Source organism: Heterocephalus glaber, unplaced genomic scaffold (genome assembly GCF_053883595.1).
Source record: "Heterocephalus glaber isolate CG9 unplaced genomic scaffold, H.glaber_assembly_v1.0 deba00001744, whole genome shotgun sequence".
NCBI lineage: Eukaryota > Metazoa > Chordata > Mammalia > Rodentia > Bathyergidae > Heterocephalus > Heterocephalus glaber.
Window position 1 is genome coordinate 3095980 of NW_028258450.1, and position 12411 is coordinate 3108390.

Genomic DNA, 12411 nt, shown 5'->3' on the forward strand with positions numbered 1-12411 from the left:
CTCGCAGGGCCAGGGGAGGGGGCTCGTGGCCTCCTCGGGCTCCGGAGCGGAGACGGGCGAGCCATGGCGCTGGGGCTGCAGCGGGCAAGGTACTGGAGTTGGGGCACGGGAATGATGGGCATTGGAGGGGCTCTTCTTCCGGGGGCCCCTTGACCTGGACTGGGAGTGAGCGGGTGCGAGCCTAGGCCGCCCTGAGGCGCGCGGTTGTGGGCACATCCCCGCCGCACCCTCTACCCTAGGGGACTGCAGGGGTGGCGGATTTTCTCAAGTCCCCTGTTGTCCCGCCCCTCTTGTCAGGAGCGGCTTTGGGGTTGTGATCCCCGATTTCCTACCACCCCAAGTTGGCTTCCCTGCCTTGTGGGAGGTGAAACTCCAGGTCCCCTGGGAACTGGAGGTGCTTGCATTTGAGCAGTGCTCAGGCTTTAGGGGAAGCTTTCTCCCTCCACATACGGATCCTTCTGGCCTACGGAGCCCCAGAACTGAGGCTGCGCTTCGCCATCAGACCCTTGTGATCTACAGGGTACCCCCAAATGGAGATACAAGGAATCCTCTGGCGATTGAGGTCCTGAGTTCCAGAGAAGAGAGACTGCCTTGAATTCGACCCTTCCTATAATCTCCCAAACTTTGGGTTTCCCTAGAAATGGGTAGAGAAGGTCCCCTTTAGCAGCTGCCTGGGACCCTTCCCATGGGGTCTTTTTTATCCTTTTAAAAAGTTGCCCCCCCCCCCATAACAGGGAAGCAAGCTTGACCTACTTCCCAAAGTCTGGCTGTGTCTCACTCAGCAACCCTGACCCAATCCTGTCGCTGAAGGACGGGGACCGACCCAACCTTATTTTGGGGGCACCCTCCAGGGAGGTGCCATGCCTGGTCCAGTGTGACCCCGCCGGCTGCGGTGGGACTGTCCCCTGCCTCAGGGCTCAGCAGGGTCACCCTGGGCAGAGGTGGGTTTCTGTGTTCACCTTTCAACGGGTGCAGATCTGCTGGGGGCAGAGACAACCTGTGCTCTGGGAGCACAGCCAGGGGTCCTGTCTGACCAGGTTGCCATGGGACCCCAGAAAGAGTCCCCAGGCCCTTGGTTTTCCCTGCTCAATCTGAGGCGTCCAGTGAGCCTGACCCCCTCCTCTCCGCCTTGGCTTGGCAGGTCTGATTGAATCCACCCACACCCCCGTTTTTGTAGCACCCCCCACCCCACTCCCCCTCTCCAGTTCTATTCCAATCCCTGGCTCTGGGCCCACCAGGGAACTCCATCCTTCTGGGCTAATCCTGGCCCTGCCCCCAGCGCCCCCTCCTGGCTGGGTTAGGGCCCTCTTGGCTGAGCTGGGGTGCTCCCCCCTCACCACCCGAGGCCAGCCCTTTCCCGTGGTGTCATCCCACGATACTGCACCACCCACTCATAACTCGAACCCAGATCCCGGGCTGCACTCTGGCCCCTCCTGCGCCCCCAGGATGGCACTTCGGCCAGAGGGGGCCTGGGCTTTGGTGAGTGGGCCCCGAATTCTTGTGACCTTTCCCTTCTGGCAGCTCAGGCTTGCAGCCATCCTGCCCCTAGCAGGGATGTTCTGGGCAGCCCACCCTGAGTGTCCACTGAGGGTAGAGGGCTCCCAGAGAAGACAGGACTTTGGGGATGGGCACCCGACTGGATTACCACCTCCTTGGGAACCAAGTCAGCTTCAGAGAGCCTTTTCCAGATCTCTACCCCATGTCCTTTCCAAAACCTGAACTCTGCCCCTTGCCTCTCAGGCCACCTTTAGGCAGTGCCAAGCAGGGTCCCTGCCCAGATGAACCCCCCCCCCCAAGTCCCCTACACTTTTTGCAAGCCTCACCACCAGACCCAGCTAGAATTCAGAACAGAGAGCCCAGAAGGAGCCCCAAATGTGGGCAGGGGCTCCCTACTTTCATGCCCTTGCTTTTGGGTCCTGATTCTTCAGGGCAGGGAGGAAGTGGGCTTTTCCCCCTCCTGGTTGTGGTGGGGTGCTGCGGCCCAGCACCCCTTCCCAGGCCTCACCCTGGGGCCTCCTGGCCCCACCCCCTGTTCTCGGCTGGAACACGGAGGAAGGGTGGCAGGGTTCCAGCCGCACGTCCCCAGCTGGGCAGAGTGCCAAGGGGCTGGAGCAGGGCTGGGCATGGGGCCAGCCGGGAAGATCCAGAGGCCACAGCAGTGGGACGGGGGAGGAATTTAGGCCACTAGGCAAGGAGGAGTAAGGAGGGGTCCTGAAGTAGGGCGTTCACCCATGGAGGCATGGCATTTAAGAGCACAGGCCTGAAAGTCAGGTTCAAATCCCAGTGCACCAACTTCCTGGCGTCATGGCCTTGTGCCAATAATTGCCTCTCGGAGCCCCAGCTTCGTATCCTGGAAAATGGGAGTCATACCTTCCCCTCCCCACCCCAAATCATGATGAGAACCCAGCGAGCAACAGATAGGCCGAAGGCTCACGCACAGGTGCATGATAAACTGAGTCCGAGTCAGGGTTCTGGGTGGAAGCAAACACAAATGTGGCTCTGCTGCTGACCACTGCAGCCTCAGGCAATCCCAGCACCTCTCTCCCTCCTCGGGGAAGGCAGTAGTGGGTATGAGGTGGATGAACCAAAGCAGCAGAGCAGAGCTGAGCCAAGCGTTGGTGAGGGCGATGGGATTACCAGCCGGGCCCTCGACTGGTTCAGCTGTGGCTCAGAGCCTTGCTTTCTGCCTCTTTCCAAGGGAGATCACTTCTCCAGCTTTCCAGGGTTTTTGTAAGGGTTTAGTGGGGTCTCCAGCCCCGTGAGTGTGTCATATACCAATGCTGTTGTTACCGTCACTGGTATGTAGTCCTCCTCCCAAGGTGTTTATGTAAAAGCCATGCACAGAATCGCACACACACCTAATCGCACACATCACACGGTTACTTACCGTCAACGCCCACAGGTTACTCCAGTTCAAAGAGGCCCCTAAGCCCCAGCCTCCATCCCTGACTTGCAGAGAGGGAGAGCAGTTAGCACTAACCAGTTGCCAAGCCTTGTTTACTAAGCCCTTGACATATATTAACTCATTTAATCTTCAAAACCCTCTAGAAGCCAGGCGTGGTGGCCCAGACCTCTATTCCCAACACTCAGAAGGCTGAGGCAAGAGGATCGCCAGAAATTTGAGGCCAGCCTGAACTACATAGCAAGACCCTGTCTCAAAAACCCAAACCAAAACGGAACAAAACACCCTCTACAAAGTGGGTGTTGTTGCTATGTCCAGGGAGGCTACAAAACGTGTCCAGTCACACAGCTAATAGGTAACGGAGTTGGGATTGGAACCCTGAGCCAGAGGAACTGGCCCCCACTCTGTTTAATGGAAAGGCTTAAAAAGGCAGAGACCCCGAGAGAGGCCCACACTTCCCCTGGAACATCCGGAGAACAGGCTGGGAGCTGGAAGGAAGGTCCCCCTGCAGCCACCAGCTGGCCCCTCAGGAGGAAGGAGGCTGCCACCAGGGGATTAAGGAGCCCAGCTGCCTGGGAGGTGGGGCACCGCCCCACCCCATCCCTTTCCCCACTCCCTGTTCCCTCTGTCTGGCCCCCAGCTCCATGCGGCCTGCCCACCCCCACCCTCTGGGCAGGAAGACAAACAGGGCTGGAACAGAATGAACTGGACAAAATGTCCTTGGGGCAGGCAGGAGTGAGGCCTCTGCCCCCCCCTTGGGGGGATGGGGGCCATATCTTACCCCTCTGCCCACCACCTAGCCTGCTCCACTGGGCCTCCTGTCCTTTCCCCACTAAAATCTCCTTTGTACCCTCATGCCTGGGGATGGTGCTGATGTCACCCCCAGGGTGGCCTCTGCTCCCCTGAATTTAGGAAGGTACAGCCACCCGTCCCAAGATTCCACTTCTCTGGGTCACAAGGAGGGGAATTCGAGAAAAGACTGAAGAGCCAGGCATGATGCCACATGCCTGTAGTCCTAGCACGTGGGAGGCTGAGGCAGGAGGATTGCTAGGAGTTTGAGGCTACCCTGGGCTACATAGTGAGTTCAAGGTCAGCCTGATCTACATAGCGAGACCCTGTCTCAGAAAACCAAAAAGAGAAGAGGCTGAAACCTTCTTGACCTGGTTCAAATCCCAGGAGGGCCAGGAAGGTTTTGTGACTTCTTGGGCAAAGGACTTCAACTCTCCAGGGACTCACTGTCCCTTCTGTAAAATGCAGGTTTAAAGTACCACTCTCTTGGGCTCCGCTGACGATTGAATGCGTGTGTGCACACAAGCAGACAACACACCACAGTGCCAGACCACAATGCTTAGCAGAGCTGCTTATTCGGAATGGTTTTATGAATATTGTAAATATAGATTCAACTATACATACAATACCAGATGTAATATACCCTGGAGTTTTTTATTCACAAACAAAAATTAGCTCCCACCATTCAAGAGGCTGAGGCAGGAGGGTCGAGGCCAGCATGGGCTGCACAGCGAGTTCAGGGCTGGCCTGGACTACAGAGCAAGACCTTCTCTCAAGGTGGGGCTGCTTCTGGATTCAGTCAAGCCTGGAATTTGAATTTGAAGACTGGCAGAATCAGGGTGAAGCACCAAAACCTGGACATAGACCCAGGGCCAACAAGACAGAAAACTGAAGAGTTCAGGCAGATAAGTGTTTGCTATTTATGAGGCACTTTGCTGTTTATGGCAAACACTGTACCTCTCTGCCTCAGTTTCCCCCTCTGTCCGATGGGAATGATGTTATTCTAGGGTTGTCTGGGCGTTAGATGGGATTCACACTGGGCACAGGCGCTGGCATGGTAGTGAAACTGGACACGTGGCAGGTGTTTCTGATAAAATGGTGCTCACTGCACCCCAACCCCAACCCCACTCGCAAAATGCAGGTATTTAAAGAGGAGGGCAGAGGTGAAGGGCTGTTGACAGAAGAGGGGTTGGTTTGCTGTGTCACTCTGTTGGGGCCCTGCCCCTCTTAGGGCCCCTCTTGGTGGGGCCTTAGACTTTGAGATATCTCTGCTCCAGGAGTCTGGGGACTAGGCCCAGCAGGGAGGAAAAAGGGCAGAAGAGAGGCTCTGGGAGACTGGAGGGCCAGAGGCCTGGGAGGCTCATGCATCTCACGGTCCCTCCCTCCTCTGGCCCGGGCCCAGCTCGGCCAGCCCCCTCCCACCAGGAGGCCTCCCTGTCCCCCGGGCGTCCCTAGCTTGGGAAATAGACTGCAGATAAGTCAGGGTGGGGACAGAGAGGCCCCAGGCACGCCTAGGAGAGGAGCAAGGCACCAGGCGGGCAGCATGGGCTTCCAACGAGACAGGTAAAATCTGGGGCTTGGAGGGGCTTCGGAGTGTGTAACCTTCCAGGCCCAGAGGGTGCCAAGAACTCTTCGGGGCCACACAGCGGACCCCAAGTGGCTGTCCCGTCCACGTCCACTTCTTTCTCTTCGGGGGACGCCGCTAGTGAACGCCGCCTATGCCCGTAGGTCGAGCACGGAGCTGCGCAAGGAGAAGTCCCGGGATGCGGCCCGCAGCCGGCGCAGCCAGGAGACCGAGGTGCTGTACCAGCTGGCGCACACGCTGCCCTTCGCGCGCGGCGTCAGCGCCCACCTGGACAAGGCTTCCATCATGCGCCTCACCATCAGCTACCTGCGCATGCACCGCCTCTGCGCCGCAGGTGAGGGCCGCCCAGGTATTCCCGGCCTGGCAAGGCCCCGCCCCTGGGGAGGCTTCCCCGCAGAGCCCCACCTCCCTGTAACCCGCTCTCCGCCGAGGCCCCGCCTCCTCGAGTGCTGGGCCAGTCGGAGCCCGGTGCTCTTCGAAGTCCCGCCCCCATAGTCTATCATTTTTGAGGTCCCGCCTCTGGAAATGCCCCTCGGCCTTAGATTTGGTCCCTTAGGAGATGTTGGGGGAAGGCCCTGTTCCCTTACAATAAATACCGATGAGGCTCGGCCACCCAGTACACACACGAGCGCGCGCGCGCGCGCGCCAAGGGCCTTGAAAAGATTTGATTACAGAGGAAATATCCCCTCTGGCAGGTACTGCCCACTAGTTTCCTGCCCCATAGAATGTTACCTTCTGAGAGGCTTTGCCCCCATAGAATTCTGCCCACCCCCGGGAGTTCCTGCTTTGTTAGAATTCTGCGTCTAGAAGGTCCTGCCCTCCAAGAATTCTGGGAGGCTTGTCCTCACCCCTAGGATTCCAAACCTCACCCTGGCCCTGACCCCTTTGAATTTTTGACCCCTGAGCATTCCATCTTCTTAGAGTTCTGCCCTCCTAGGAGGCCCACCCCTTAGAATTGTGTACCTTGGGAAAGCTCAGTGGTCCTGCCCTTTTCCTTGGCACTCCAGGCCACCACTCGGCCCTACTAGCCAAGGTGTATCTGGAAGACCCTGAGTGGGGAAAGGCCGAGGGAAGCTAGCTAGGGTGGGGCTAGGACTGGTGAGTGACACCCCCATCCCCCTGCCCTGGGTACCAGGTGAGTGGAACCAGGTGGGAGCCAAGGGAGAACCACTGGATGCCTGCTACCTGAAGGCCCTGGAGGGCTTCGTCATGGTGCTCACCACCGAGGGAGACATGGCTTACCTGTCTGAGAATGTCAGCAAACACCTGGGCCTCAGTCAGGTGAGCTGCCCGCTCTGTACCTGGCCCTGTTCGGTGATGCTGGGGATAGCATGGTGAGTGACCAGCTTTAGCCCTGCCTCTATGGGATTCACAGGATGGGGGGGCAGATGTCAGCAGACACCAAGGGACAAAATGGTCAGCACTGAAATGGAACAGAGTAGGGGTGGGAAATGGAGGTGGGATACCTCAGCCAGCCTGGGAGGGATGGGGGCTTCCTGGAGAAAGGGACATCTGAGCTGACCTGTGAAGGAATTTGACTCAAAGGGGTATGGGAAACAGTGACCAGTGAAGATGAGGAATGTGCAGGGTAGAAAGACAGAGCATGCAAACACCCAGAGGTGAGATAAAACAGCATTTGGGGAAAATAATGAAATTTCCACTGACTAGTGGCAGGGTGCAGTGGGAGAAGTTGAGAGAAAAGTCTAGAGAGGTCAGCAGAGACTAAATAATGTAAGAGCAAACCAGAAGAGTTTGTCTCTGGGGCACTGGGGAGTCATGGAAAGATGTGAAGCAGAGAGGAACAATCACATGTACAGTTTAGAAAGGTCCCTCATGGAGCTAGCATTGGAGGGAGTGAGACAGAGCCTGGGAGAACAGCAAGGGGTGGATGCTGATCTTGGTCAAGAGAACGAGAGTAGAGCAGGACCCATGGAGATGGGGAACTAGAGAGAAGAGACATTTAGAAAGCAGAAAAGAAGCAAGCAAGCAAGCAAGCAAGCAGAACTACTTCTAATTAACCCTTAATCATGCCTCAAGAATTCCCCAACAGGGGTTGGGGATTTAGCTCAGTGGCACCTGAGCCTGCCTTGCAAACTCAAGGTCCTAAGTTTGATCCTCAGTACCTCCCCCCCCCCCAAAAATAATTCCTATGCCTTTTCCTATTTTACATAAATGGGTTCCAGAGCTGACCACTGCTCCCCTGTTCCACTCCTGGTACCAGTTTTTCTGTTGCTGTGAGATCTTGGACTCAGAGAGGTCAATGTCCTGAGGGCCCAAAGATAGGAGGTGGCAGAGCTCGGATTCAAACCCAGCTACAAGATCTTTTAGAGGAACAAAATGTCATTCTGCCATCAATGAGTTGGGAGCCACTGTGAGCCCCCTTTCATCTGTGTCCCCTCCTCCCAACACCAAACTCATTTCCTAAACTGAAACAAATGTGCAGCCTTTGAACTTGCTGCTCCCCTCTTTTTTTTTTAATAACACTCTTATTACCCTGAGGAGGCACAAGCCCACCTCCTTGCTTTGTTCAGCAATTTTTTTCAAGTGTCACCTCCTCAAAAAAGCTGTCCAGGGCTGTTCTCTCTAAACAAATCCTATTATTACATCACTTTACCCCTGCTTTAGTTGTCTGTCTCCTTGTTATTCATTGTGATGTTCTTAACTGTTGTCTCACCTGACTAGCCAGTAAGTTCTTCAAGGCAGGGATTGTCTGTGTAATCACTGATGTGTCCCTACAGTTTAGAAGAGGACTCAGAGAATGAATGAATGAATGATTGAGTGAATGAGTGAATGAAGGAATGGGAGGACTGGTGGAGGAATCCAGGCTGGTGAACTGGGGCAGGAGTGCTGAGCAGGGGAAAGGGGAGACTGACTCCAACACTCCTATCCTGCCTGCTCCCCTCAGCTGGAGCTCATCGGACACAGTATATTTGATTTCGTCCATCCCTGTGACCAAGAGGAGCTCCAGGACGCCCTGACCCCCAGGCCGAGTAAGTGCCCGGAGGCGGCGCCCCTACTTTACAGAGGCCACGGAGGCTCACCCCCTCCCTTAGTATATCCCCTCCTGCAGAACCTCAGACTTTGACAAGTCCCGCCCTGAGGTCTGAGGGGTCGCACCCTATCCCTAGAGGACTCTCTCTGGCTCTCGGTCCTAGTTTTGGGGATGAAGCTGGGGAGCCTTTAGCAGCAGCCGGGTGCTGGAGGGCACTGGGCTCTGTGGAGCTGCTTGGTGACCCGCTGCCACCCCGGTGCCTCCAGGCCTGTCCAAGAAGAAGCCAGAGGCCCCCACCCAGCGGTGCTTCTCCTTGCGCATGAAGAGCACCCTCACCAGCCGTGGGCGCACCCTCAACCTCAAGGCAGCCACCTGGAAGGTGGGCGGGGCCTGACCCGGAGGGGCGGGGCCGTCCGGGGGCGGGGCCGTCTAGGCGGGGCCTGCCCCCGGAAGTTCTCCCTGTGTGAGAGTCTGTTTCCTGCTCCAGTAGCCTTTGGGTCGCTCAGGCTGGGCCTAGGAGGAACTTAGGGCATCTAGGAAGCTGTGGGGATGGACTCTAGGGGTCCTTGTAACCTTTCTCCGGCTGGATCTCTGGGGGTCCTCAGGCCTCTGAACTCAGAGTCCTCAAGGGGCTGGAATGTGGGCATCCCCAGAGCACCCCAAGCTGACCCTCTGAGACCTTCAGGGATTTCTCCTTCACAGCCCCCTGGGCAACCCTGGGCCCAGATGCAAGCCCCGCACGCTCGCTCCTCCCCCAGGTGCTGCACTGCTCTGGACACATGAGGGCCTACAAGTCCTCAGGTCAGCCGGCCCTGGCCGGGAACCCCAGCTCCGAGCCCCCCCTGCAGTGCCTGGTGCTCATCTGCGAGGCCATCCCCCACCCGGGCAACCTGGAGCCCCCACTGGGCCGGGGCGCCTTCCTGACCCGCCACAGCCTGGACATGAAGTTCACCTACTGTGACGAGAGGTGGGCGGAGCCCAGAGGCCCAGTCTCCACCCCCGTCCCTGCTCCTTCCACGCCGTTTGTCTCCAGGGTCTGCTGGTCTGAATTGTCTGTAGGTCTTTTTGTCTTTCATTCTTTTTCTGTCTCTCTAAATCAATCTGGATTCTCTCTCGAGATCTTAACTTCGTCATACATGCAAAGTCCTTTCTGTCCTGTCGGACGTCATCTTCACACATTTCAACAGTTAGGATGTGGACCTCTTTGGGGGCCAAAATTCAGCACCCTACACTTTTTATATTTTACTCTCTCCTTTCCTCTCTTACAATCTGTCCTTCATTTGGGGGCTCTGTGCCCATGTCCTCTGCCCCTTCCTCCTCCTGTGCTCCACCTCAGCCCTGAGCCCTGACGGGACCCCTCCGTCGCACCCTAGGATCGCAGAGGTCGCCGGCTACAGCCCAGATGACCTGATCGGCTGCTCCGCCTACGAGTACATCCACGCCCTGGACTCAGATGCAGTCAGCAGGAGCATTCATACCTGTATGTGACTTATTTCCCCAGCCAGAGCCAGCTGCCATCCGGTCCCCCCCCCCCCCAGGGTTCTCTCACCTCCCCTACGCCCCACGGAACCTTCTCCTCCCTGGCCCCACATTCCTAACCCCCAGGCCCAGAGCTTTCTCCACCCAGGTGCCCTTCCATGGCCCTGACCCCTCTCTGCCCCTCCCCAGTGCTGAGCAAGGGCCAGGCAGTGACAGGGCAGTATCGCTTCCTGGCCCGGAGTGGTGGCTACCTGTGGACCCAGACCCAGGCCACGGTGGTGTCTGGGGGCCGGGGCCCCCAGTCAGAGAGTATCATCTGCGTCCACTTCCTGATCAGGTGAGCAGAGAAGTGGTGGTGTGTGTGGGCTGGTCTGTGTGTATGGACAAGTGTGTGTGTATATATCTGTGCACGCCATTGTGCATAAGCGTGTGAGGAAGTGAGCACATGTACATACATGTGTAATGTGTGGCCATGTGAATGCATGTGTACGTGTGTATGTATGAGTGTTTGAATTTAAAAGGACTCTGTATTTAAGTTAAAATAAGAAATGCCCTGGGCATGGTGGCACATACCTGTGATCCAAGCACTCTGGGAGCCTAAGGCTTGCAAGTTTGAGCCCAGCCTGGGCAACTTAGCAACTTAATGAGACCCTGTCTCTAAATTGAAAAAATAAGCACCACACCTGCCTGGCAAGTGAAAGGTTCTGAGTTTGATTCCTGGTACTGGAAAGAAATAATAAATTTAAAAAATAAAAGAAGGGCAGAGGATATAGCTCAGTACGAAGGCCCTAGGCTCAATCCCTAGTACCACCCCCCCGCCCACAAAAGCAACAGAATCACTGGGATCTTCTTTTTTCTTTAAAAAATTTGAAGTATAATTTATGTTTACAGGAATTTCTTGCTTTGGCACACAGCTCTGTGAGTTCCTGAGAGACCCTTTTCCTGAGTCCCACAGGCAGTCAGATCTCCCCCATTTTCTCCCTTGATGTTCTGTACCTTTTGGTCCAGAGTCCTTAAAACTACTTGTAATTATCCTATTTACTTGTGTGTTCAGCCAGGCCTTTTTTTTTTTTTTTTTTTTTTAGTACCGGGGATCGAACTCGGGACCTTGCACTTGCGAGGCAGGCGGTGAAACCACTGAGCTAAATCCCTGGGCCTTCCAGACCTTTTTTGATTCTCTGTTTCAGAACTGGAGACTCTCTGCTCTGCTTGGTTTCCTTCCTTAGTACTTTCACTATCCCAACACTTTCTATAAAATCATGATGCCAACCACTTGTGTCATTTTGAATTTCCTAATAGCCACATGAAGGTGAAAAGATGCAAGTAAAATTAATTTTAAAAATAAATCTTATTGTGTGTATATACACATAGAATATGACAAAAATGACCATTTGAATGTGTAATCCTTACTGAGATACCTTAGATCTTTGTGTGTGGGGCTAGGTGCTGGGGATCGAACTTTCATACTAGGTAAGTGCGCTGCCACTGAGCTACACTCTCGGTCCCCAGATCCCTTTTTAATGCTCAATTTTTAAAAATCTAGTGTGTATCATATAGTATACCTCAATCCTGGCTAGCCAAGTTCAAGTGGTTTACTTAATAGAAAGATGTATAGATGCACATAACACAAAAATAATATCTTTTATTAAAAGTCTGTCTTGTTTCCCAATAGTATTTAATCCCTGTGAAGGCTAGGAGTTTTTCCTGTCTTGTTTACTGCTGAATTCCTTGTGCCTAGAACAATGTCTGGTACATACTAGCTGCTCAACAACAAAAAAATACAATAGTAACACACACAGTCCCCACCACCTGCCCAGCACAGTTCTGTGCGTTTTACATATATTAACAACCTGGGCAGGTGGTACTCTTACTGTTCTCTCTCAACAGAAGAGGAAATTGAGGTTCGGAGAGGCTCAGCCGCATGTGCAAGGTCACACAGCTCATAAGTGGCAGAGCTGGCATTTGGAGCCAGGCCAGTGGGTGTGAAGTTCTTGCTTTAAGTCACCACATGGGACTGCGTGACTGCAAGTGTCTGGAATGAGCGAGAGTGAGCTCAATGTGGTGAGTGTGCATGTGTGTGAGCCCAAATGTGTGTAGCGTGTGTGCGTGTCTGTCCCTGTGTGTGTGTATGTATACGTGAGTGTCTATGCATGGATGTTGATGCGTGTTCCTCTTGGTGCCTGTGTCCCAGTGTGGGTACATGTGCGATTGTGCAGGCTGTGACTTTTGGGAGAGCCTGAATTGGGATGTTTCCAGGCCAGGATGGGTTTAGAGATGGTGGAGGACCAGGCCGTCTTCTGCTTTGTATGGGATTATACTAATGAGATGCAAATGAATGCTGATAGGGGCGTGGTCCTCAGCAACAGACCCACTCTTCAAAAGCCACTTTGTCCTGATAGCCTCTGCATTGGCTCTGCAGCTAGAGACCATGAGCCATAGGAAGGATGGATTTAGAAACCCGTTCCCTTCAAAGTGAAAAATGTCTATGAATAGAAGCTTCCTAAATAAACACTTATTCATAAAAATGTAGCCCTATAAATTCTTCATATTTGGTAATGTAATGAAGAACGTGTTAAAAATATATCTTTCGTCAATGCCCATATATGATGTTTGTAAGTAAATGTTTACAAAGAGAATAGTTAGCTCTCAGGGCTTCGACTCACT

The 12411-nt window shown here is 54.5% G+C and overlaps 1 protein-coding gene across 14 annotated transcripts in view; it reads left to right on the plus strand.

Annotated features, from left to right (window-relative positions):
• The window catches only part of Hif3a (hypoxia inducible factor 3 subunit alpha), a 27463-nt gene continuing 15052 nt past the window's right edge, over positions 1 to 12411 (plus strand). For 10 of the 14 annotated variants that reach the window (XR_002389831.2, XR_002389829.2, XR_015447150.1 and 7 more), the window contains exons 1-8: positions 1 to 89; positions 5420 to 5610; positions 6412 to 6557; positions 8182 to 8266; positions 8535 to 8647; positions 9027 to 9235; positions 9642 to 9748; positions 9937 to 10084. Coding sequence is in view for 6 of the 14 variants with exons in the window: in XM_013066325.3 (XP_012921779.1) it covers positions 64 to 89; positions 5420 to 5610; positions 6412 to 6557; positions 8182 to 8266; positions 8535 to 8647; positions 9027 to 9235; positions 9642 to 9748; positions 9937 to 10084 (1025 nt within the window). In the remaining 8 variants the exon portion in view is untranslated. The other 4 variants (XM_087200634.1, XM_087200633.1, XM_087200635.1 and 1 more) reach the window with 4 other exon arrangements.